Raw genomic sequence first — 26,700 nt, 5'->3', positions numbered from 1 at the left:
GTTTACTTGACTGCTCCTGGCAAACATTCTTACTGCTTCATGTGTTCACATATTTAAACACGAACACTTGAAATTTGGTATTTTTGGATATAGATCATTTCGCCGATCTTCAATGTTGGCTTTTGGGGTTAATAGTGATTGATTTCGATGTCATCGAAAAGGTGTTAACATTGTTTGTTACCTTGCAAAACCTTTGCCGTAACACCTCAAATGATCCCCTTATTCATACAAGTTCCCATGTGCTGAGGGGGTGGAGTTGGGTGTCTGCTGATTTGCTTTGCATGTGTGTGTACAAGTCCGGTGAGCCTTTGGTTTTTGGGTAAGTAGCACAGCTCTGGCTGCCCCCAGCAGATGGTTGTCAAGTTCTCCTCGCCACTTCATTTAGTGCCATTGGCGGTCGCCGTTCCGGCATCTGGCGCAGCTCATGGCTCGGGGCCGACATCTTGCCGATGGCACATGTGCACGACAGCGTTTCTGAAATGCTCGTTTCCCACTGTCCCTTGCTGTTCAGTGCTCCGCTCATCCTTTTGGGTGATGGGCTGGCTGAATGTGTTGCCATACTTGCAGGCCACGAGGGCCCGAAATGTGATTTGTATATTGCGAAGGCTTTGTGTCCACAGTGATTGATGTGTCTTTCCTTTCTTGTCTTTTTTTCTTGACATTTTAGCCCATCAAGGTGCTGTGCAGGACCAGCCGTACCAGCTGCCAGTGGAAATCGATCCCCTCATAGGTCTGTCACTTCCTGCCCTCTTTGCGATTCATTAAGCCCTGTATGGTGGCCCTGAAGTCTAGATTACTGTTGTTTTTCACTTGCCTTCTTCCCGGGAATGGAATTCTGCAGATAAACCATTTGCATGCAAATTGGAATGCAATGAGCTGTGGCTATGCCGGTATTTCATCAACTCCCCCTCGTTGCTTTCCCTAATTTGAACAGGCCGAGGACGCGTGTCACTGAAAATTAATATGGATGCCGTAATAATGTGTGATTGAGAATTGTGCATGAAGTACTGTCAGGATAATATTGGACCTTTTCATCACTCCGACTTGTTGATGAGCAAGAGCGAGGCCTTCCATGATGAATTGGTGCCCCAGTAATGCGGCAGAGCGCCTTTTGCTGGGGACATTTTCATAATAACTGGGGTTCTGAGCAGAAGAGCATAGTGAAAAATCAAGGCGCGGCGCCAGGGTTTCATCATTAAGGAGATCAATCCTTGCTTCATGGGCCTGCTGTTCAGACAGAAGGGATTAATGTGCAGTCACAAAAAGCACTTGACTTGTGATGTATATTGCTGGTAGTTTTGCAGTGCGCAATATTAGTATTTTCCCCTAATGCTTGTGGATAGTAAAACAATGTTACTGGCTTCATTGGAATATTCTTTGGATGCACTCATTAAAATGTGTGTGTGTAAATATATATATATTTTCCTAAAGCGTTAAGGTTACTTACTCCCTTTAAAAACGTTCTACAATCGTTGGCTATGCCAATGTTCGGGTACAAACACGGAGTCCAGAGGTTAAAAAAGTAAAGTCATAAAACAATGGTATTTAAAGCTTTCTTGGTACAAATACTTAGTCCAACTAGAAGTATGTCCGTAATACAAAGGGCCTCATTATGAGTTTGGCAGTATTCTGGCAGTAAATCTGCCGAAATAACGCCAAACTGAATTACTGTACCGCTACTTGGTCCAGCAGATTAACTGCAGGATTACGAATGGAGGTAAGGCAGTGTAAATCCCCATGTGTGGAGTCCTTGGACTCCATTGAGATTTCAGCAAAATTACCGCTGGTGTGAATTCTGCTGATTTTTGGTGCTAGGGAGGACGTTTTGCCTCCTACTTTTAGTTGGAGGTAACCCTACCTCCCTACTGCCAAACGTGTAGTTTGGCGGTACAGTAATTCGGCGGTAACAGAATTACAACCGCATTACCGCCTTTTTTTTTTACTGCACCCATGTACTCGTAATGAGCCACAAAGTCTCCTCCTACACTACAAACTTAGCATTAACTCGAGGAACATTGCGATTTTACAACTCTCTTCAGATATTACCCCATGTAAAAATCACATTTTTAAACACCTCCAAGAAAACGTTAATCCGTGTTCACTAACTTCTACATGTGTGATTGTATGTGTCCAAACCCTTTTTTTGGTCAAATTTGGTTAACTACCATAGAACAGGTCAAAAGTTACAAAGGAAAATGTTTTCGTGTCTTCCTCTTTAACGTCCTCTAAACATTAGTATGGTGTTGGTACTGTAACACCATTTTATAAACGTGTGTCTATGAATGTGTACCGACTGTGGCAAAGCTCAGGAAACGGGGAATTGATGACACAATTTTAAGATGCTGGTGATTCTTTGTGTGATGCATCCCCACATGAGGGTTTGATTGATGTCAAATGTTGTGTGTGTGTGTACATGTTATGATAGCAACAAACGCAAAACAACCCCTAAAAACGTGGCAGTTGTTTTCTTGAACTCTTAATTGTGTCACTGTAATCCAACCACAACTCTCCACCATCATGCACTGCTCATGATGTATTTGTGCGGTAATTCCTCTGGGAAATTGGGTATTTCATGTAATTTCTAGAGTTGTGTGGGTGAACTTTTTGTGCTGTCTCTCTTAGTTTCTTTAGCTCTGTTTCATTGCTCACTATCGGAAGCGGGTTTATGTGCATGTTGTTGGGATTCGCACATGAAGTGTCATGCAATGTATGTTCTGTTACATGTGCTTATTAGGCATGTACTTACGTCCAGCTAGGGCCACAATGACACTAGGATATTCGGAGCACATCAACGGAGTTTAAAAGCAACAAAGAATACATAGGCCTGTGATTACTTTGGAAAGAGGTGCATCTTAAGTTGGCACCTGGAAGTGAGTGAGATGGCTCACTATGTTTTGTGGGATAGCATTCCATAAGCTAGCAGTTTGCACGGAAGAGGATCTGCCATCAATCCTTTCATACATAAATACTCTTTGATGCAGAGCAGACACTTACCCCTTGAATGCTGCAACATCTGGCCAGGGTGGACTATTTAGTAAATCTGCGAGAAATGAAGGAAGACCTTGTGTCATAGAAAGCTGAATGCATAATGTTATGTTGACTTATACCGTGCACTGTTACTACCCAGGGGAAGTCTACAGGCTCTCGTGTGGCTCTGCAAGAGAGGGGATGGGGAGGTTAGTAAAGATAGAGTGAGAGGATAGGTTCAGACCCAGGAGGAACTGGTGTCTGAGTGTTGTTTTGCATGTGGAAGTTCGTGCTGGAGGCCCTGTGCGCTTTAATCTTATGGGTAAGATTCAGTACCTCAGGTGTATGGTAGTGTTTTTGTTGGTGTTAGCGTGTTACGTTCTGTACAGTAAGCTCTGGTAGCCAGTGAAACTTGCACAATGCCCAAGAGTTATGGTCTCCAATGGGCCATTGTGAAAATAGGCACAGGTTCTGCACTCTTTGCCCTTTTAGTTTTGACTATAAGGCGGTGCTTTGGCACCACCTGTAAGCAGAAACTAATTTATTGGAGTACAGCCAGATAGAGATGGCATAGGAGGAGGGACACAATGCTTGTAGGTGTTGTTCGGTTATTAATCCACCCATTGCCTGCCATGCCAATGGCCATGCTAACCTCTATTATCGTTCCCACCCACTTTCTATCCCCTCCCCGCCCAAAGAATACCCTCATGGGATCTCCTTGAGCTAACTTTATCAAGCATTAAAATCAAACGGGAGGTGCCTGCCAGGGTTTTTTAAAAGCAGCCTTCTGAGGGCTAATGGTTTAATGGGTGCTATAAACGTGCTACTGGTGTAGCACAACTGTCCTAACTAGGTCTTCCTTTATCCACTTGATTTATAAGCTGTATGGGTGTCCTTCACTTAAGTCATGTTGAAGACGAGCATTATTTATTTAATTTAATTTATTTATTGAGCATTTGTTTGGCGCCTATACAACAGATTGGTGTTTCACGGCGCCACAAGACAAAGTGGGGAGGGAACAAGGGGAGTAAATAACCATGGCAAACAGTGAATATACAATCATGGTCCTACTAGGCCATGTGACATTCGGACGTGCGAGTGCAGCGAAGATAAGTGCTGGGAGATCGAAAGGAGGACGGGAGGGGGAAGGGAGCAAGGTATGGACAAGTGCTGGTGAGACCCCGGGAGGGAAGTGCAAGTGGGAGCCAAGGGAGGCCGTTGGATAGGTGCTAGGGCGGAGGAGTCCCAGGGTGGGATGCGCAGCTGCCGGGCAGGGGTCCACAAGGGCATTGCTCCAGAGTGGAGGGGGGCGCGTGGTGGAGGCGCGTGCTGGTGCCAACTGGGAAGAGGGCCTGCTAACTTGTGATTCATATGGCCCAAGCCACCAGTCTCAGCATCAGTGGGGTGGTTAGCAGGGATTGGAAAGGGGGAAAGAGGTAGAGAAAAGGAGAGTTTTGAGAATTTTCCAGAACTTAAGGAGGTCCGGCTCAAGTCTGAGAGGGGCAGGGAGGCTGCTCCAAAGAGAGGCACCAGCCGAGGAGAGAGCCCTGCCCCTCACTCTCTGCTTGGAGAAGCGTTTGACAAGCAGGGCAGTAGGGAAGTATTTAGGGAAGAAAAGCTGGAGATGGCGTGAACCCAGACCCCAAAAAGCCTTGTGGATGATGCAGATGGTCTTGAATTTGATTCCTGTGGTGCCTGGGAGCCAGTGGAGGGATTTTAGGGTTGGAGAGGTACAGTCCATGGGCTTGAGGCCAAGGATAAGTGTTGCAGCCCTATTCTGGATTAGCTGAAAGGGGCGTAGGAAAGGTTTCGTCCAAAAAGACCGAATTGAAAAGACCTACCCAACCAAAATCCCGAAATTAGGAACCACCAAATGTTCTACTTTTGAAAACTTTGACTTGAAAGGACCCTGCAGTGCAGGTTCCCGATCACTGAAGTGAAAGGGAACAGGCGTCGCAGGGACCAGCAAGTCGGAGGCTAGGTAAGCAAGGGGGTGGGAGTTTGACCTAGTCAGAAATGTTCAGGGGAGAAAAGACCAAAGGTTGACTCAGTCTTTCACCCGCAAACCGTAGGAAAGGGTGCGATTGAGGAAGAGGCTGTCGCAGTAGTCCGGCATAGAGAGGACCAGATCTCTGGCAACATTGAGCTTCTGGGGAAATGTGAGGAGAGGGAGAATGACTCTTTTAAGGAAGTGAAGCTGGAAATGGGCCTTCTTGGCAAGGTCCAAGATGTGGCGGTGAAGGAGAGAGCGGAGTCGAAGACGACCCCAAGGTGTTTGGCCTCATAGGATGGTGAGGGTAGAGGGCCCAGGGAGGGCAGCCAGAGGGTAGGAGGGAAACAGGGAGCTGGTGTCCCTATGAGAAGGATCTCTGTCTTACTGGCATTAAGGCAGAGATCGTTAGCCGCACACCATGCCTGAATGGCTGTCAGACAATCCGGGATGAGAGAGGAGGTAGCAGAGGGAAGTTTGATGCAAAGCCAACACCAACAGTTTCAGCTTGTTTGTAGGTATTAGATGGGCATTTCCATGCACTGCTATTGATTGCCCAGGTATATGCCCCATTTTCAAGCTGCTACCATTAATGGCCAGTTGGTAGCATTGCATCAATGCCTAGAAAATACCTTTCCCATATCAACACAAAAGCCAAAACTGTTAGCAATGCCAATGCTCGTTACTAATGGACAGGGAAACATAACTATATTGAGTTTCCTTAGTCCAGTCTCTATGCAATATAGGGCAGTGTCTAATAGATTCCTTCCTTTCAAAGGTTCCTTATTTTCGTTATATCCTCCAGCTGATCTTCAAACACATTTTCAATCACCAGGGGGTGCAGTGCAGCACTGCATTGTTGACTTCCTTGCCTCTAGACATAACGTCATGGGCATTATATAAGGAGCCGGCTGCGCCCCATGATGTAATTTCCTTTTTTCAACGTGTTCATCACACTGTCTTGGAGTTCATCATAACTACCTTTCAATTTCGACTGCACCATGGCTGGTTTCCCAAAGGCCTTGGCTTTAAGTCCTGCAAAGACTGCAGGAGTAAGATGTTCTTATCAGCCCTCTATCAAGTGTGACTTTGTGTGCCTGGGAGCCGAGCACAACACAGAAAACTGCTGCTCCTGTAGGCAGAGTACTCTAAGACCCTTTGGGAACATACCACTAAGTTGTTATCTGACATTTACTAGAGCAGGTTCAATTACACGATAGGCTCTTTTATGGCGACTCCTTGTTTGATTCCAACATTGAAAAATCCTTGCAAAAATATAAAGCCTTTAAAGACATGATATACTATTTAAGGTTAGCCATCCAATAGCCTGTTGCCTCTTCTTCTTTCTTGTCCTTCTAAGGCCACTCCACCCGTTCCATTACCTACTTTGTTCACCTGGGCATGGGTCAAGCTAACTCAATAGACCCTAGTGGTGCATTCCTCACCCAGGCAAAGGGAACCATAGATGATATGTTGTTGCCCCCTCGGTTCCCTCTGCTTCTACAGTGGCAAAAGCTCTTCAATTGGAACTTGGCACATTATTCTCCTGTGGGGGGAGGTTTGCGCCTGCATCTCGAGTAGTGGCAGCATACTGTTTTCAACATCTGGGCCTTGCAGGCTGGGCCACAGGGATATGGATTTCCCTTCCTTCAAGGCCCTCCAGTTCACCCCATCCCATTCATCTACCTCTCCTCATCCAAGGGTGACATAGAACTTGGAGAAAAGTAAGGGCTGGTAGTACCCATTTCTTCTGATGCTGATTTCGCTCCATCTTGTATCTAAATATTTAGAATCTATACTTGCGGTAGGGCAGGTTCAAAATTGTCCCCCAAGCCCAGATCCATCATGCCTTCGCGCTTCAAAGCTGGATGGTGTCATTGGATTTTCAGGATTCCTACTTCCATGTACCAGTCCATCGACAACACAGGGGGTAATTGGGGTTCATGATCAGGCAACCCATGACCAATTCAGGGTCCTGCCCTTCAAACTCCCCTCAGGCCCAATGGTGGTTCTCACCAATCTTTTGCCAGTGGTCGCTTCACATTTTAGGAGGAACAATTTTCATGTCTTTCCCTACGTGGATGGTTGGCTTATTCGAGCCATGAATCCAGATCTGTTGTCGGCGCTCCTGCTCAACAGCTGTCATCTGCAAAGCTTGAGCTTTGTCCTTATCTTTAAAAAGTCTTAGACCACACCCTCTCAGTTGCTACAGTTCGTAGAGGCGGTGCTGAGCACATGCAGGAGATGTTGGTGAACATTGCTGAGATATTCCAAATCTTCCAGAACCAAAGCCAGGTCCTGGATTCAACCTTTTGGGCCTTATGGCATCCCAAGTTTTCATGGTGTCGAGTCTTGGGTCCATGTGTGAGATGCTTCATTGTCAGTGGTCTAAGAATTTGGGAGGCATGACTAACCTGTTGCATGCCTCTAACAGTATCACAGGACCTAATGTTTGACCTAATGTTTGTGGCCCAATGAGACAGTGCTCTGAAGGAAGATCTGCTACACCACACTTGGCATGGAATAATGGTGGTTATAGACACTTTACTGAAAGGCTGAGGAGCTCACCTGAATGATGGTGAGCGGACCTCAGTCGCCAGGAGAGATTACGTTTCACATTAGCTTGCTGGAGCTGCAGAACACCATGCTAGCCTGTTTGCCTTCCTTCCCTTTGTGCAGGGCAAGTGTGCCCATGTCCTGATGCACAACGCAGCGGCAAGTCACTCCACAAATGTGGTTGTGCAGGGTCACTAACCCTGTGCAGGGAAGCACTGCATGTTTGGTTGTGGGCCTGAAGAACTAAGTCCTTGTCAGCTGCCTAACTTTCTGGGACAGCGAACATGATTGCTGCAGATGCTTTGGGCAAGACTTTGGTCTCCCACAAGGGGGAACTTTACCAAGAATCTCTGAATAACATTTTCTCTCTTTCGTGGAACCTCAGGTAGACCTCTTCATCTCCAGTGTCAACAGAAAGTGGGAGTTGTTCAACTCCAGGGAGCTTGAAGAACCCATTGATTGTAGAGTGGAACGTTACTATCCCCTGTGTGTTCCCGCCAATTTCTGTCATTCCACTTGTTGTCAAATGAAACTTTGGTGGTTTAGGTGTAGCCTGATTTTTATAACCTCAGGAGATGTGGTACTTGGGCCCCCTTGACATTATTTGTACCTAGCAGCTTCTTCAAGTGAGAACTCTGGCCTCTTCCATTTGCAGGGCCTGGTCCTCCACCTAAAACTTAGCATCTAGTGTGGGGTAATGCTGCCTCTGTGTCTTTCCCAAAGTACTTACCCTGGCAAACCATCGCCAAGGCGGCCACTTGGGCCTCTCCCATTGCGTTTTGTAAACATTACTGCCTTGATCTGAGTACTAGGGCTGATGCTCAGTTCTGTCAGGCGGTCCTCAGAAACCTCTTTAATTATAGCTAAGGGAGTTTAATCCATCCACCCATTATCTATTCATCAGTACTTGGGAATCTTCCACAAGTATGGAGGTAAAGGAGACGGGACGTAGGAGTAAGAAATAGTTACTCCTCATAATGACTAACGCACTCCGAGACCCCTTTCTTCCATACGCCCGCCCACCATCCCCTCTAAAAAAAAAAAAGAAAGTACTCTTTAGTTGCTAATATGTCTACCGACCTTGGTGATCAAAATGGACTGAAGGGCGATGAGTTGGGCGGAGTCCAGGAAGGCAGGGCTAGAGCCATACATGTGCTGGCCCCCTGTAAAAACAAAAAAAAGAATTGTACTGTTTTTGGATGCTACCAAAATGTGCTCCGGCCCTTTCAGATGGACGGAATATCCCACAGGTATGGAGGAAAGGGGACTATGGACTAGGAGTATGTTAGTTACTACATTGAGTAACTTTTTCTATGTTGATCCCATAGTTCAAGGAGACTTATTATCTGATGGGTGAAATTATGATTTTGTTAGTAGATTCCGGGCCATCATGACATCTTCATGCCCAGACTCGCCTCTATTCCCGTTTGATTCCCATTCAGTTGTTTCTGCCAACACCATCTTTTAAGGTCTGCTAACTATTTATCTATACCAGGACCCTCCTTGTCTTTCCATGCTATTGCTATCCTGCATTTGGCCAATAAAAAGGCTAAGTCAACAAATGTTATCTCTTGTTTAAAGTTTTTTTCCTAGAATGTGCCATGTTTGCAGCTCTAGGTTGTGAATTGTTACTCCTGTCTCTTTTAAATTAAAAGATATAGAATTCCAGAATTCTTGAAATGTACTGTGGCGGTTTTGGGTTGTTCACATCTGTAACAATTCAACATATATTTTGGAAAACTATTGGAGAGGCTTAAAAATTCTGAAATTTGTAATCACTTTTTATCAGATGTTCCTTTGCATAGGCAGATATTGTACATCTGCTCACAGGTTAATTGTTCCTGCTCAATTTCCGTGATACACGTGTATGCCACAGATTTATTTCTACATCCAGAAATAATCATAGTATCCTTTGTGATGTAACAGCATGGATTTGGGTTCATGATTTAACCTTAAATAGTCCAAGATATCCTATTTAAGATGTTTTTTAAGAACATTTGACAAGTTATTGTGCCCAAAATAGTTAAGTTCAGATACCTGGCCATTGAAAATAGTAAGAAGTTTGGGAATCCTTTTTGAATTTTTTGAATAGCATCTGTTTTTTGCATGGGTAAACTCTCATTTGAAGTAAGTCATTTACCAACCCCGATTAGCCTGAAATATTAGTCCTTTTATAAGTGCTTATTGCACTGTGTTCCCAGTGATATTCCTGTCATGATTGGGCATGCGAAAAACCTGCTCAGACATGTATAAATAGATTCAGACTTTGGCAGTGCAGTGATAGTCAGTTTCCAAGCAGAGATAAAGTTAGGCCTTCCTTTGTTAGCCTGCAATGACACCAAGTGTGTGTCAGAAGATCCGAAAACCATGCAGTATCTATTTCGGTATAGGAAAGCCCATAGCTTCCATGTAACAGCTTTAGGTTAACCAGTAAAATAGCCATAATATCCATTGCATACCTTCATGACCACCGAATCATCCCCTTTCTCTGCACGCAAAAAAAGTCTGCTAGGCATTATATGCTGCTCTTAGACATCCCCAGTTCTGATGCCGTTGTCTGCTTGGAGTGTTAAGTGCCTAGACATGTGGCACATCTTATAGGGTCTAATAAAAACAAATCTTAGGATAAAAGAACCTGCTACTATGTGGGGTGGTCATTTCCTAGCAAGTATAGCTCTTTCTGGTCTGCATATGCTTTCCGTCCTACTCCTGCTTTGAAGATCTGGCCAGGCAGAAGGGTCGTATGGATGTTGATTAGCACAGTGTGCAGTCTGGTACTCATGTGGTTTCCGGCAAGTAAGTTTGGTGCTCCAAGAGAAGTGTTTGCCAATCCTAATTGATTGCTTCTTGTTTGTTCTCAAAGACTGCAACCCACTTAAGGCATCCAGAAAACCTTGCAAGCAAGGTGGTCCATTAACAATGAATAGTCCACTTTCAGGAGTACTGCCGATTCCTCCCCCCCCACCCCTCTGCTCCTGGATGAGCCCCCGAGGCCTAGACTGCACATCCTTCACCACAATAACCATGTTCCTTATAGAAGGATGAGAGGACAGCGTCCATGCCAGCCAACTCTGAGGGACATGATGGCCAAGCCAGCATTTCCCAGCCTCCCTTATGATGTTGGTACCATCTCAGCCATTGGGTCTGCTAAGATCATGTCACACAATCCCCAGGCACTTAGTCATCACATAGTGGATGGAGAAAGGTGAAGACTGTTTGCCCGTTCGGTGGATTTTCCCTTCTCATGGTCTGCCAGTAACTCTTTAAGGTGATCACCTGCTACATAACCTGCCGGTAGGACTTTGGCTTCTTTCTCAGAGCAGCCCTTTTTCATGGTGGCTCTGGACATGTACTACCATTTACCCATCCACTATTGGACTAGTTCTGGGCTCCACTAGCTATACCCCCAGCGTCCCCTGGACTTGTTCTGAACACCCTCTACCTTCATCCACTCCTGGTCTGAATATTTCTGGTCTACCAAATACGTGGGAGTTACCGAGTGTAGTGAGGGGGCAGGAATTTGTGGTTTCGAGAGATTCTCCCCCAAGAAATGAGAAATGTTGTAAAATGGTGCATTTTACAGCACCCGCTTGAACTTTGTTAAAAAGCTGCAGGGTTTGCAATCGGTTTTGTGGGTTAGCTCATAAAAGAATCTAATAGATCCAAGTCACCAACAGTGCACAGTAGCATTTTCCCGATCCTTTTCATGATGCCTTTTGCCCCAATATATGCCAGTTTAAAACCTATTTGTGCCCATACATTTCCATGCTAGTTGCACCAATACATGACAGTATTCCCATATAAGAACATACTCCCATTATAAGAAAACATGTCCATGCTGCCTCTTCCACGTGAGAACATACTCCTTGCTTTGCCAGTATAAAATGCCACGCCACAAGAAGAAAACATGTCCAGACTGGCTGCACCAATACTCTGGGTAAACCATAGCAAGACCCCTTGCTCAGAGTGCTTAGAGATGCACAACTTCACCTCACTGATGATGCCCGACTAGGCCGAAACACGTGCCTGCAGGGTTCTTGTTGGTACTCTTGTTCAGAGGAGAATTGCCTAGCATTCGGTGCTGGACTGCCCATGTGAGTGGGACCAGACTGATATGCAAATGAATATTCCTCCTCTGTGAAAAGTACAGTGAGCTAAAATGGGGTTGTAGACCGTCCCGAGAGGGCACCTACCCATAGAACAGGTTATTTGGCCGGGTTCCTTCGCAGTGGAAGGGCTCCCAGACCTTTTTGTGCTTTTTTAATCTAGTCTTGAAGCTTTGCATGGTGGGGTAGTTGTGAATTAAGATTTATAACATTATCATATGCTTGTTCCTCCACTAGAGATCGAATTCTGATTTTCCAGTTTTTTAGGATTTGTTCAGTGGTCAATTAATGCCCTGAAGAATCATTTCTTCACTGAATTGAAAGGTAAAAAAGGGATCACACTAAGAATCAGGACCATAGGAGATCAGATTTTACCACAAGACATTAGCCATCATACTTTTGCTTTTCTGACATGACCAACACATTTCAGAGAAAAGCAAGCATGCTTCTTGTGCTTTTCCTGAACACAAATATTGATTGGTTGTTGGGTAAATCTCAATTGAACATCGATCTTCATAGTCACTGCATTAAAAAATGTTTGCTTCAATGTTGCATCAAGGATGATGCCATCCAGGTCAATTTAAAATGTGTCTTTAGAGTCCCATGAATCGGTGTGAGTTGTGGGGGGAGGACAATGAGTTTATATAGAGTGGAGGTAGAAAGTCCATCAGTTGTAGACAAAATTATTGTTGAGTTAGGAGGGCAAAACTTGTGGACTCAAATAATTTCACTAGAATATATTTGGCTTTATTTCTTCGATCAAACGTATTCTTGTGCATTTAGGAATTCAAGACATACAAGAATACAATCTGTCCATACTTCCCTCAAGCTTAAGATTCCTTGAGCACTCCACCACAGCCAATTCAAAGTCTTATTTCAGTTATGTAGTGCTGGATTTCTGAAAAGGCAAACAGCTTCATGAAGCAGATAGTTCATGTTCATATAGGACGCGGCTGCATACCAAACCTGCACTTTAATAGATATTGTCAAAGGGGTGTTTGCCATCTGCAGTCCACACTGTGGGTAGAGATGGCTTGCTGGGGAAAACAAGAAAGTAAATGGATGCCCAATAGAGTTCCAAAAGATGGGCAGAGGACATCAAATCATCGAGGGTAAGTGGTACAGCTTTACATCTGGGAAGTCACAGCCTGCCAGCCCCTAAGTGACAACAATCTTGTTTTTTAATGTATTAAGGGGAGTCTTTGTTGATTAGGTTTGGGGCCACAAAATGCCATTGGAAAATGGTCTAGATATCGGCAATACCAATGCTGCTTAATGGAAGTGTTCACATCCTAAAAATGCACAATCGTTTTGGCAGTAGGACCATTTTTGCTGTGCCCTTTTTCACCCATTTGGTGAGGTTTAGCTTACTCCATCGCCAAACTACTGGGTCAGTTCAGTTATCTGCTTTTCAGTGTTGAGATAATGCTATGTGAAGCTCCTTTAATGACTTCAAAACCAAATGCAGTGAACCCATCTTTAACCCACCCAGCATTCCAGTTATTGAATATTGCCCTGTTAACACAGAATTACCCAATCTGACCATTTACATTTGATCGTTGGGTAATTTTAACCTAATTACAGGTCTTACTTTTGACCGTTTTACTTTTTGACCTTATTACTTTAACATGAGGAGCGGGGGTTGCAGAGGTGTCTCCTGCTCCTCATGTTGAAGTATCTGCAGCCTCTGGGGTTGCAGGATTGTCCCCCGCATCCTTAACTATGGAGGCGGGGAATAACATTTGTCGGCCCCCCGTTTTCAATGAACGGTTCAAACGGGGGCCCAAGCTATTTTACTGCTGGCAGTGTGCCCGCAAACAAAACGTTTGCGGGCAGATTTTATGCATCTGTTAACACACCATAGAGATTAGAAACAAATGACTTTTTGAAAAATCCACAATAAAATATGCAAGGTTACTGTATTTTTCAAACAGACAACATACATTAGGGCCAAACATATCAGATCTGGAGAGGAGGATCCGAAAAAAGTCAGCATATAGGAGGATTTAAAATAATAACTTGGTCTCTGTACCGTAAATGCCCTCATGATTTTTTAGGACAATCACTAAAGATTCCATTACCAGTTAACAGAAAAAGGGGGATAAGACTGCATCGCATCGCCCATGTATGTAAGGGAAAAAGACTCTGATTTCCCACCATTCCCCATAACTTCTGCAGATGCATTATAATACAATGCCATGAAGGCTTTCATGTAAATGGGTTCAAAGACAGAAGCTTGATGGGGGCTAGGACAAGAATTCCCAACTGTGTCAAAGTCTCTTTTAGCATCACCGCTAATGCTGCGTGTGAGAGTGCAGTTACCATAGAGATAGATGATATTTATGAGTTCTCTTGTATTTTCCGATTCATATAGACCTTTTATCAGCCTCACATGGTGCCTATGAATCAATCGTGGCATATTGTTCTAGCCATATTGCAAATAATTTCTCAAAAATTCAATTTGAACATCTGCAGTAGGCAGTGAAAGTACTCTATAGCATCCTCTCTTTGTGACCTATTTTGTGATTTAGATATTAAAATGAAGTTGATGGTTTTTATTCATAGCTTCAACAACTTTAAAAAGATAAAAAAGAGTAAACTTCCTTAAACAGCTCTAATTACTCGGTTTATGTAGTTTTAACTGGCAGGACATGATTATAGTTTTCTGATAATCCTCTCAAACCATAGCAAATCCAAACTAAAATAATGATTTGGATTGTGCAGCATGGGGTTAAAGGGAACCCGTTTTGGAGCTGCTTGACTTTTATGACTACTCCAGTCACACCACTTAAGATGTTCTTTGCTTTAAGAAAAACAGTAAGCTTTTGTCACTGTATAGGAGCATCTTATTTTCTCTGAAATATACAGCTAGGGGTGAACTACTGAGGATCACAAAGTACACCAGGGATTATTCATTCTGGGCTTTTTGTGCCTGCATTATCTTATATTTCTCTTACTGAACTTTAAGAATCATTTAATTGTGTAGTCTTTTTCTTTAAATCCTTGATACTTTGTGTGCCAAGGTGCATGAATGTGTATTTTCCTAACACATTTTTTGACGAAACTGTTACTAAACATCCATTGAGTCGTTTTTTACAGCCCAATTCTAGTTATTTCCATGACAATTGTGGCAGAGTATGGGATGGCTATATTGGCCATGAAATGTCTGCAGCCCTTGCTCAAAACCTCAACTCCTCTGTCCCCATCCACAGACCACCAAGCATGGCAGTTATTTGAATGTGACTGCTATTTGTGGAGGACCTTTTTTAGCCGGTAGGGTGAATTGGTGAGACTGCATGGAAGTCAGTGACTGAAGAGAGGCAGACAGGTGGTTGGGGTTGAATCACATGTTGAGAACCACAGTAAAAGGACTTGTGACAGTGCATAATGACCTTGTAGCCATAGAGAACCTTCCGGTGCTAATTGTTCCTATGCCTTAAAAGCAGGGCAGTTGAAGGTATATGATTGAACAAGATAAAACAATTGAGGTGGTCACAACGAGAGTATGCTCAGATAGGGCAGTTTATAAGTAGAGCTGAGGCCTGAACTGAAACCCTTCTCATAGTCAATATGCACTCCCAAAATCTAACACAGACAACTTGTTCGAGCCCAGTCAAAACTTGGGCGCATATGAATCTGCTATAATAATATATATACTCCTACATTTGCAATGACCCCAAACTCTACCGAGGGCCACAGATCATGTAGTGGTTCTTCTATTTTCCAGCAAGAATAAGACATTCATGGGCTCTTGATGGAAAGTTGAACGGCCATTAGAGATGCTCTTTTGTCACTGTTAGATCATTTCTCATTGTTGTACCCGCTTTAAATACCTGCATTAGGTTTTCACGCTTCCCAGAAAATACAATTACTTTTTCAAGTCTTTAAGTACAGTGGTCGGTTGGAGCACCAACAAATCAATACTTTAATACAAAATGAGTCTTGAGCAAGAGTGTGTGGGTTTAGAATTGTAATGTGTTTATTTTCTCCCCTTTAGCCAGTAATACAGGAATGCACAGGAGGCAAATCACTGACCTTTTAGACCAAAGCATCCAGGTCCATTCACAATGCTTCATCATCACGGCCGACAACCGTTTCATCTTGGTCTGCGGCTTTTGGGATAAGAGTTTCCGGGTCTACTCCACAGACACAGGTAAGGTCCCTCCTCTACGTTTGTGATGAAGCAAACGGGTGTTTTCGAATTGGGATCATGGTTGGGAATGAACGATATTGGGTCCAAACGCCAAGTTGCCGAAACAACCTTCTGTAGTCTCATTTAATGAGACTGCATTGTAGTACCTTGGCTACTGGACTATATACACCTTTGTGGTTTCCTCACACAAGTACAGCGAGGTGCAGCTTATGCTTATGAAAGGAAAGTCATTGCTGTCAACTCGACAGTCTTTGCCAGTTCAAATGTTTCTTTGCAGTGTTGTTTTGTAATTAGCAATATTTCTGTGTTGTGCGTATTCCCTCTTTTTTTCTGTGGATGTATTATATTAAGTGTCCCTGACTCAGATGTCTCTGTTGCTTCTGTGAAACTGCAAAACAGATTATTCAACCAGAAAAGTGCAGGACAAGAGCTAGCGTTGGGTAGATCTATCATAACGTATCTTTCTGTTCATTAGCATGCCGCTGCATGTGAAAGTCACTAAGCTCGGCTTCAGTGCCTTTTGAGACCGAGGCTGTATCCTTAAAGAGCGGTGCAGGCTATTTAAAACAAATAATAGAATTCTGGAAGTTGATTGCTTACACCCTTAACCAAGTGAGCTGTGTTCACAAATGTAAAATTGAGTGCCAAAAATCATCTTAGCACCTAAAGGAGAACTTTTATGTGTGAAAAAATAACAACAATGGAAACACAAGTAGTTTTCCGACCTACATTTTCAGTTAGTGACAACATTCAGCTGCTCTCAGGAAAACGACTCAATTTCCTATTCTTTAACGCACACCAGGTGCTGAATGGCACCTTAGCACTACCGCAGAGCAAACAGATTCTCTATAATAAATATTGGCTTAAGAGTCACCTCCAAATGCCCTCACTCCACCCACAATGTGCCAGACTGTTATTTCGGGCCACACATTCACAGTGGCTTTCCAGCTCCACAGTTTCATGTTTGCCAGCCGAACACCTGAAAATTGTTTTGAAAAGTGGCACTTCGTTTTCAGAGGACATAGAAGAGAACTAGGGGAATTTATACAGCTTCGCCCATTGTACCTTTCAGAACCCTGTACCCTCCTGAAGTGGTGTGGGGTTCATGGGATTCGGTTTAGACTGAAAGTCTCATAAGTAAGGAACAGGACTTGGTTGAGAGGTCTGACATTGCCCACTCTAATTTTGGAAAACTAGAATTGTACTGTTCTTAAACATTCTTCGTACTGGCACTAGGAAACAAAAGAGGTAAGAGTCCCTGTCTATTTAGAGTTGTTACTTCAGGTACGAAGTCAATGACCATTAATTATTGAAAATATACATATGTGAAACATTTATTAATGTACAAGAATCAATAAAGAGGGCATAAACAATTAAACACAATGTAGATGTTATTTACAAGTAATATCAACACAAATCAATGCAACAAAAGGCAATTGCAAAACAAACCTCACAATCTAAACCAATGACACCACTGTGCCTACTTCCAAAGCAACATACGACCAAAAAAGTGCCACCAATAGCACAGTGAAAACAATAAACACATATTAGACTACTAGAGCTGCACAAGAATGCCAGCCCGATGGTTACATGTGATTTTATTGAATGATAAAACAAAGAATGAATTTTGAACGAAGATAAAACATCTAAAAACTAAATATATTTATTTTGTTTATGGGGGGAGGCTCTCAAGCCCCTCCTTTTTAAAATACTTTTCCCCCATCCCTAAAACTAGAACTAGTATTCCAATTCCGAACCACATATATGTATAGTTTTCTAAAAATCATTATTTATTTTATAGATGTTTTGGGTTCGTCAAATGCATTCTATTTTCTATTCGATAACATCACTGCCTACCCAGCCCAACAGCTTGAATTTTGCATGTGCCAAATTTACGCAATCGATGTATAGAAATGTTATTTAATACCCATATATCCCAGTACAAGATGTTTATTGGAAGTAGCCGATCTTCTTTCGAAATTGCCTACTCATGTTTTGGCTGAACATGGCATGTGTTATTGGGTGACCCAGCCTTATTCAGGGCATAGCAGGCTTCATAGTTGGTGGCAACAAATGCAAGTGTACCATAGTGATGCTTGATTGCGTACTTGTACATTCCCAAATTCGGGAAAACATCAAACAGTCTTTTTAGTGCAGGCCAGTTTCCCAAACATTTCATACCCCAAAACACTGAAGAGTTATAATTCTTTATTCTGTTCATGATTATAGAAGTGGTCACTCCCACATAAGACACTGTTCCATCTGCAGATACCAATGTTCCATCTCCAGTTCATGGAAGAGGCACTTAACTTTCCCTTATCAAAAAAAAGTTTGCCGGGAAACCAGCGTAAAAACGAAGTACTGGCAGTAGGCATCCTCTAAAGTGCTCCCAGTTTTGCTAGCCGAGAAAGCCATGCAGTATTTTCGACTTCTAGATGACAGGACTGGGATCAACCTTCTAATACTCAGCTGGGCCTAACCAATCCGAAAACACTCTTCTTGTTGCAGATACAGCTGAAATTAGCATCAGCATATCTGACTAGAGGTCTGAAATTCCTAATGTGCATCATCTTCCTGGTGGACAAAGGCTTTGAAATCATCCCAAGTTAGCATGAGCCATTTTACAAAACAACTAGATGAAGAAATATCGAAGTGCCATATTGTCAGGTTTCCCCCTAGACTTCATGCAAGGAAAAGACTCTGGGTGCATGAGCACAGCAAGAGACATGGGAGGGGGGCGGGAAACAAGGACAGGGTGTGATTCTTTCGGGGTGGGAGCCATGCTTTCCTTTAATGTCTTCCGTAACAAGTATCCTTAGGAGGTAGGTGTGATCCCAGCCCAAGGTGACAGCTGATTCGATGAATAATAATTTTGAGGTAGTTTTGAATTCTGATAAGGATTCTAAACTGCCTTTCATTCAGAACATGGTCAGAGCAGGTCCTAGTTTCCAGAGCTCCACAGACTTTACTTTAAAACTTCTAGAAATGCTTCCTGAGTTAATCCTGTGAAGGTGTGTACAGATGAAGAAGGGAAGTGTCTGCTACAACTATAGGACCGAGCTAAGTGCAGTTTAATGGAATGTAAATAGTTGCATAGCAGTTCTGTTTACCAAGGACAATACATGTTTAAGCTAATATTGCCTGTAGAGATAAAAGCAGAGTTAAAGGCACTTTAGGCCATATTCACATCAAAGAGATGAAGCGTGTTGATGCTTTAAAGGTTTTTGATATTCTAGCATAAGCACGAGTACTCTTTCCGTTGCGTCTTTGTTTCTTCTCAGTTTTCGGTTCCGAGTAAAGGACCCTAACGCGCGAGTACAGGTCACTTCGTAATCCTTTTGAAAGCAACCAGCACTTGTACGTGTGTCTCGGCTGCATAGTACTTTCTCTGTCAGCGTGGCATCTTCACCAGCAGTGCAGATTTTTTCAGATGAACGGAGCGATCATCAGAAAGAAGGTGAGCGTGCAAAGAAGACAGAGCGTGGGCATATTGTTTAACTATTTTCATTTAATACCTGAAAGATAGCGATATTGAGGCGTAATGTGAAACAGAAAACAGTTGGAGAAGACAGTGCACACTTTTAAAGCAGCCTTTGTAAATGTGAAATGAAAGAGAAAAGAAAGAGAAGCCTCCCAATAAAGAAGACTGAGACTGTGCGAAGTAGGTGTTGTGAGGGGCATGTGAGCTCCAGTTAACCATTTAGTTTCTTCTGATGGGGCAGCACGTTTTTGAGGTCTAAGTTTTGGTTAAGACACTGGGCGAAGAAGATTATAAAGAAAATATTGAGGAAGCAGTTATCCACCAGAGTGCAGCCAAATTCATAAGAAGCCTTTAGCTATGAGCACAGGCTTTCCGGTAATTGTAGTTCTTTTAATCTAGAAGAATTACTTCAGCAGTCAACATGGAAGGTAGTGAGATGAAATGCTGTAACTGTGTATTCTAATTACAGATCAGTACTTCAGTGCAGTCTGCAAACAGAAGCAGAGAGTGCAGAGTCTCTACATCAGTGGCCTGACTTTTTATTTTTATTTTATCCACTTTTCCTTTCCACCTGGTGTTGTCAGTCCAGTAATTTTTAATCCATACATTGCTGAATTGGTGAGCCTAAGGGGCCTGGTGGGTTCATCGTCCACTCCTGCAGGAGCAAAGAATTGGGACCTGGCATATATTCCATAGTTTCCTCTGAGCAATGCCTTCTTGGATGACCTTTCAACCAGATCCATTGCCCTTGCTATGTTGCACTTCCTTTGCCTCTTTGACACTCCGGTTTCCGTGTACAGCTCTGCCACTGTTCTAAAATTGACACGTTCCCCATATAACCCAAGCATTTCCCATAGTGTACTCCAAATAGGAAAACAAAAGTCTGAGAGGCTGATTTAAGTTCCACAGTGAACATATTGTATTTTTTTAATTTTTTTTAATTGTATTTGGCTAAAACAATTTCAGCCTTTACAATGCATCAAAAACATTTACATTGACAGTTCATAAAATCTTAAAATTACAAAGATAAAAAACTGATTAAATTCATGAAAGTTATTCCCTTCTAAGACAAACTATAGATACAAATAGTAATTATTAGTTTCTGAGAAAATCTTCTCTAACCTTAATGTTTCAACTCAATACATTCTTTATCAAAATTTTAAAAGTTTCAAACTTGTAAGAAACCCTAGCACGTAAAAAAAAACAGATGACGACCATCTGCCAAGACATCTAAACAAAAAGATTCACAGCAATTTGATCTTTCTTTCTTAGAATAAGAATACAAATACAAAATGCGTGGCCCGTTTACAATATAATAAACTAACAAGTGCTTCTCAGTATCCAATTCATCCCCAATACAGCAAAAGTTGGAATATGCCATTTTACTGAGATATCAATTTACGCATGAGCACAACCTCCCTTGTAGGAAAGAGGTTCCACCTAAAACGTGCAAAATCCTCTCTCGGGTGGCGGTTTGGAAAAATACTCAGATATGGTGCAACTACTCCAAGCTTTTTTTGCTCATGACTCAAATGATTCAAAGAGACATACCCATGAAATTTGTCAACAGTGTTACACCAATCTAATTGATAGAGAGCAGACTTCACCCCCTTGGATTCTCCTAAAGGTCTTTTGTTTTTCCCCCACATTCTGCAAGTAAACAATCACACTGATCTTTAAAAATAGACCGAATACACACTTGGTTCAAACTCGGGACACCTGCCAAATCTTCATAAATAGAATTGTTGATAGGGATGTTTATACTCTGTGATACAATGATAAAGCCTCCATTTGGCTCTTACCCAGAGCGACTTCAGCCGAAGTTCCTAACGAAGGACGGCCACTGGTACTGCATTGTGAACTCTCAATGCTTTATGCCATATCAGCACTTGCCGCTTATCTAACAATTCTAATTCCCAAGGATGTAACAATTCCACCCCATTATATTATTTTAGGGACAGCTTTACCTTCATAAAAGCTTAACAGTGGATTCAAAGAAAATCTTCCATAGTTCCAATTTACTCTAGTCATCTGATTTGCAAGTGCTTGAGCTTTAAGCATCAACTTAGTGCTAATCTTGGCTTTCTGTGGTTGGCATTAACAGGGAAAACCTAAATAAAGTATACCGTCAACCGACATCAAGATGTCTTTATTTAAGCTCCACCTAAATTAGGTCTTTTTTGGCTATTCGATATTTGTAAAATCCTGGTCTTCCCAGAGTCAATACTCAGGAAATTATCATTTGCAAAACCCTGAAATGCATAGAGTAGTCTCTGAAGACCTATTGGGGTACAATCGAAAGGTAAGAAATCATCAGTGTACGCTAACCATGTAATACTCATCAGCCCCAACTTGGGAGAAACGAAGGAAGCCAGAGTAACATACTCCCCTATGTCGGAAACATATAGGTTGAATAGGCAGGGAGCCAAAATGCATCCCTGCCCCAAGCCAGACTTTGTTTCAATTTTACACAAGAGTAATCCTTCTTGGTTCAGTCGAACTTGTATAGTATAATTTTCATGTAAACCAATAATGAGTCTTAATATCCCTGCCGGCATATACCCCATTTCGACAGCTTGGACCACAAATAAAGCCGATTGACCAGATCGAAGGCTGCTGAAAGGTCTATTGAAGCCACATATATTGAAGGGTACCTCTTAGACCATGCTAGTTCTTGCAGATGTTTTACCACAGATCGATCAATCGAAGTACTATGGCCCCCTGAACCCTGTTTTTTGTTCAGTCGACCCACACCTATGACCCAATTCTCAAGATGGAAAAGTAGGAGGGATGCAAAGACTTTATCAGCATCCATGATGGAAAAAAGATGATAGTTACAATCATAATACAAGGAATTTGGTTCAGGAGCTCTAGAGTCACTGAAATGATCAACCACCTTCTGGATCAATTCTATGTTCTCTTTGAATTCCCATTTCAGGGTGATCCCAGAGGGCCCACCACACCCAAAATAAGAGAACCAATCGGCCTCCGCTACACAGTTACTCCGACAAGTGGTTTGGCAGGTTTCCGAGGCATTAATAACCTTCCAAAGCTCACTGATCTTCCTATTTTTGAGGATCCCTAACATGAATTCTGCATCCCTTTGAAGCAGAAATGATATAATATGATAGGTTATTTATAACGCGCTTAATACCCAGAGGTTTCTAAGCGTGGACCCCGGTATCGAACCTGTGTTGCTCCGTTTTGTGTTGCTTCCAAGGCTAGCGCATTGCCCCTGAACTATCCTCCCGAGATGCACGATGTTGCCTTTTCAAATTTTTTTATACCTGCTTAACTTATAAAATCAAGGGAATTTTAGCTTCCAAGTTTATTCCAAACCCATTGATGTCCCTAATTTAAGTTTTCATCACTGTGTTGACTAAATCAAGATCATGGATATAAAAATGGCGATGAGACTCCACCCTAGGCAGCAACCCATGATTTCCATCACTCTTAAATACAATCCCATTTATCATTTCAGCCATGGTCTTCTCATAGTTGCATAGATTGAAGGTAAGAAGGTTCCACTCGTAAGTGCACTTGCCCAACAGTGCAGCAACTTCCCTGTCTAAACGTCTAATGAGCCCATCTTTGCACACAAGTCTTGTTCTACCGGTGTTTACCACAAGATAATCGGGGCCTCTTTATCCGATGTTCCTAAATACATTTTTAACTCTGCCCACAACATATTATGATCACTCAGGGTCGTTTTTTCCACCTTCATTTGGCTACACCGCTCAAACAAATACACATCAGTAAACATGTAATCCAAAGTATATTCTCTTGACCCTCTATACCAGGTGGTATGGTTCAGAATGTCTCCAGGAATGGCTCAATTTAACATTCTCAAGCCCATGGAAGTGAGGCAAGAGGACTATTTCCCCCCACTAGAGTCCTTCACCAGCCTTGTTCCGAAAATATTGAAAAACTAAACTCATCCTCTTCTACCTCTGACATAGAGCATTGGGAGTTAAGATCCCCAGCCAGCATCACTTATCCATCCACATTATTATGTTCCCATGTTGATAACCCGGGATAAATCCCCCAGAAAGCAGTCAATATTGCAAATGCCCGTATGCCAATAGATATTTACTAGTAGTATGCGTCTCACACATTCCTTTTCTCCCAACCCAACATCTACAAGCAGCACCCCAAAGAGGGAATCGGACACACTTCTAACTTTTATACCCCTGTCTAACTTAATTGCTATTAACTAACCTCCAGAGGGACGGCCTCTACTGCTCTTTCCTGCAGATTGAACAAAAACCACACACCCATCAAAAATAGGGCGATGAACAAGCCATGTCTGCATCTTGAGTTATTATTTTCGCAGCTAACTCTGGGTTCGTAAACAGATTAACATTACCCTTTGTGTTCCAAGAAACAAGTGTCAATTTAATTGTTGGGCTAAAGGTTTGTATGAGCTCTCAAGCTTTGGTGCTTCCCTGGACCATGAAGAGCCGTCGTCACCCTACACAAATCTCTTTGGTCTTTGTTTGACACCTTCTCATCATGTGCAAAGTGGACTACCCTACTATTATTCTGACCTTTATTCAGTGAGACAGCAATGTCTTTCCTCCTCTCTACCACAGAGTCAGTAGTTAATGTGGATTGTGTAAATCCTAGCTGGCCCAGATTTACACCTTCTCTTAAAAATAGCATCATACACAATTTGTGATCGGATGTGCAAACTGATCTGTTCCCAAAGTGTCTGGGAAATCTACCCTATCAATATGCTTTATGAATATAAGTCTCAGATTGGGAACCTCGTAGAAAGTGCCAGACTATTAAATCTGAATATTAGATCTTTTCCTGCACAGCCCTTGGTCCTGTTTAAAGAGACTTTCAACTAGCAACCTATTTTCACTCGCCCTAGTACTCGATATGACCCTATACAATTTTTTACGCCCACAGCCAGATATTATGGGGTTCTTTGTTCCAAGCTTTTGTCTAATCGAGGCAGGGCAACATTACCAATCAACATGGTAGGGTTTTTAACCACTGTCTCAGTATTAGTCTCCCTTCCAGGCTTAATACTTGAGCTAGCTATGTTCTGTCCACCAACAACCCCCCCTCAAAATACTGTGTACGGTATGCCTAGGTTCATTACAAGTGTCGTACTTTGCGCTAGGTCTTTCCTTGGTCCCAGACCTAAAAGCCCCCCTCAAAACACTGTACAACTTAGAGCTTGTCTCCTCACTCTCAACATTAGCAAAGCAAATCAACCCAGCAGGCTTATCAGAAGATAATGTTTCTAGATGCCTTGATTGATATTAAATCAACTTTTGGTGATGTTTGTACTTGGGCATTTATACATAGTCAACCAGCGAATTGAGCATTGCAAGCGGACCAGATGCCTATATGAGTCCAAGATTTCCACAGTACAACTGGGTCTATGTCTCTTTGCACCGCCATATGCACACAATGTTTCTCAATAAACATAATGGGTGGTGTAGACACATTCAACCTCTTTGCAAAACAGAACTATCATTTAGATCTTCCTCTAAAAGTTAGTTGTGTACGGTCTAAGCTGCAGAGTCACACTTCTTCCCATTCAGCACTTCTCTCTGTTTATTTAATGATTCTTGAATGGTTAAGTTGCGTAAAAACCTTCTAGACGATTTTCCTTTAAGGTTCATGCCTTCATGTTCTTGGATTTCTTCCCCTGATTGGAGACCTGTAAACATTTTGAACCCCTTTCCCCACGATCCGACCAACCATGTAGGCCCAAGGGACCCTCCAAAGGATATGCAATCCAACCCAAAATGAAGTTACTGTTCCCAGGTACAGCAATTTACCTGGATGACCTTATAGGTGACCGGGGCGCTCTAAAACCCCATCCAACCCATTAGCCGACAAAGATACATTATGCACAGAACTTTGAACCCCTGCCTCTTTCTCACCCCATTGCAAGCAAGAGGAACACAAAGGAAAGGTTTGATATTAGATACTCCATCACCCACACTGGGAGTCTGAGCATTTCCAATCGGATTCAAATAACATGTAGGGTGGTGGGAGAATGCACCTATGTTTCCATTTTCACATTAATTTCACTCAAAATGAGCATGTGCCCCCGCACCTCATCCTTAATATTGTCCTAGAGTTCAACAAAAGCACTAGGAACATAGTTTGGCGCAGAAATGGTTGGTGACGTGAGCCGAATTCTCTCCAAGTCCTGAAGTGTTTCGTGAAGCTGGACACTACGAAGTCTTTTAGAGCAGTCGGGCGAATTCTCACTATTACCAAAGATAAGATCAGTTAGAGCAGTTGGAGTCCGGGACGTAAGTCCATATGAATAAGTGGGTCCACTTGACTAGGAGTCACAGGAACTTCCATAAACCTATCAAAGCCTTCTCTGGAGCACCTCGGTTCAGCGTCTGCCCTGATTAAGGAAATATTCTCTACTATTTCAATCAAACCATTGTCATTCATGTTTGAAAAGATTAACGTAGCTGACATACAACCTGGTTTAATAGATCTAATTTCCATGCTGGTACCAGAATGAAGAAAGAAATCAGTAATTTTCTGTCCAGTGTGAGAAAGGCATGGTATCGAGCAGTAGACGGACACAATGGGTACAAATTTCAAAAACCTGAATTTACGATTTTGTTTGGGATGGTAAAATTCCTAACTGGCCCTAACTCTAAAATGGGAGTAATCTCAACCATTAAACAATAACAAATACGTCCAAGTGTAAGTGGTCAAAATATTCAGGCCTGTACTAAAAAAACCTTACCTTGCCCACCTTCTCTAGATAACAAATGGGTTAAGGAAATGCAAAAGGAAAATAGTGTGTCAACAAGAAATGTCAGAATGGCTTCAGCACCAACTCCCTTCCCCAGTTTCAACCCCACAGAGAGTCTCTTAATAAACACAATATAGGTGGATGGCACAGTTCTATCAGTCTTGCACACTTTGGCTTACTGGTACAGCTCAACAGTTCAATCTTAGGCTTTCAATTTCTGGTAGTTCATTCACTTCCTTAGGCTTCATGCACCTTGTCATCAGCTCTCAATTTCACACAGTTCTGTGCAGGCTTGCCTCTGCCGGGTTCAAGCCTATCTTGTTCTTGGCGGGGATCCCTTCCTCACGTTTTATCTAAGATCATTCACTGTCGAAGACTTTGGAAACTGCAAGGAATTTACATGTACCTCTGCATGACCACTTTGACCTCTGTTTCGATCTCCCTTCAATTCCCAATTCATGCTCCTCTTGTGACACCAATACTGCTTGGTCTTGCTCTCTTGTGTAACACCAATACCTCTTCTTTTCTCCCAATGCTTAGCACATGTAATTCTTACTCTCTTTTCCAAAGTTCATATTCAACACCAATACCTCTTGGTATTTCTTTCCCACCAATGCTTCTTGGTGCTTTTTTTGTGCTTATATTATTTCCTTTTGCCCTCTTGGCATATTTCACTATTCACACCTTCTCTTGCAGCACCAA

General features: G+C 42.6%; 1 protein-coding gene across 3 annotated transcripts in view; it reads left to right on the top strand.

The window, feature by feature from the left end:
- Window positions 1-26,700, top strand: part of LRBA (LPS responsive beige-like anchor protein) — a 3,444,508-nt gene that overhangs the window by 3,245,117 nt on the left and 172,691 nt on the right. For all 3 annotated transcript variants that reach the window (XM_069631262.1, XM_069631261.1, XM_069631263.1), the window contains exons 51-52: window positions 668-730; window positions 15,617-15,772. In XM_069631262.1, coding sequence (XP_069487363.1) covers window positions 668-730; window positions 15,617-15,772 — 219 coding nt within the window. The remainder of the gene's footprint in view (window positions 1-667; window positions 731-15,616; window positions 15,773-26,700) is intronic.

The sequence above is a fragment of the Ambystoma mexicanum genome, chromosome 6q (genome assembly GCF_040938575.1).
Source record: "Ambystoma mexicanum isolate Mex_15411 chromosome 6q, UKY_AmexF1_1, whole genome shotgun sequence".
NCBI lineage: Eukaryota > Metazoa > Chordata > Amphibia > Caudata > Ambystomatidae > Ambystoma > Ambystoma mexicanum.
Note: the sequence above shows the minus strand (reverse complement) of the source record. Positions and strands in the feature narration are given on the sequence as shown.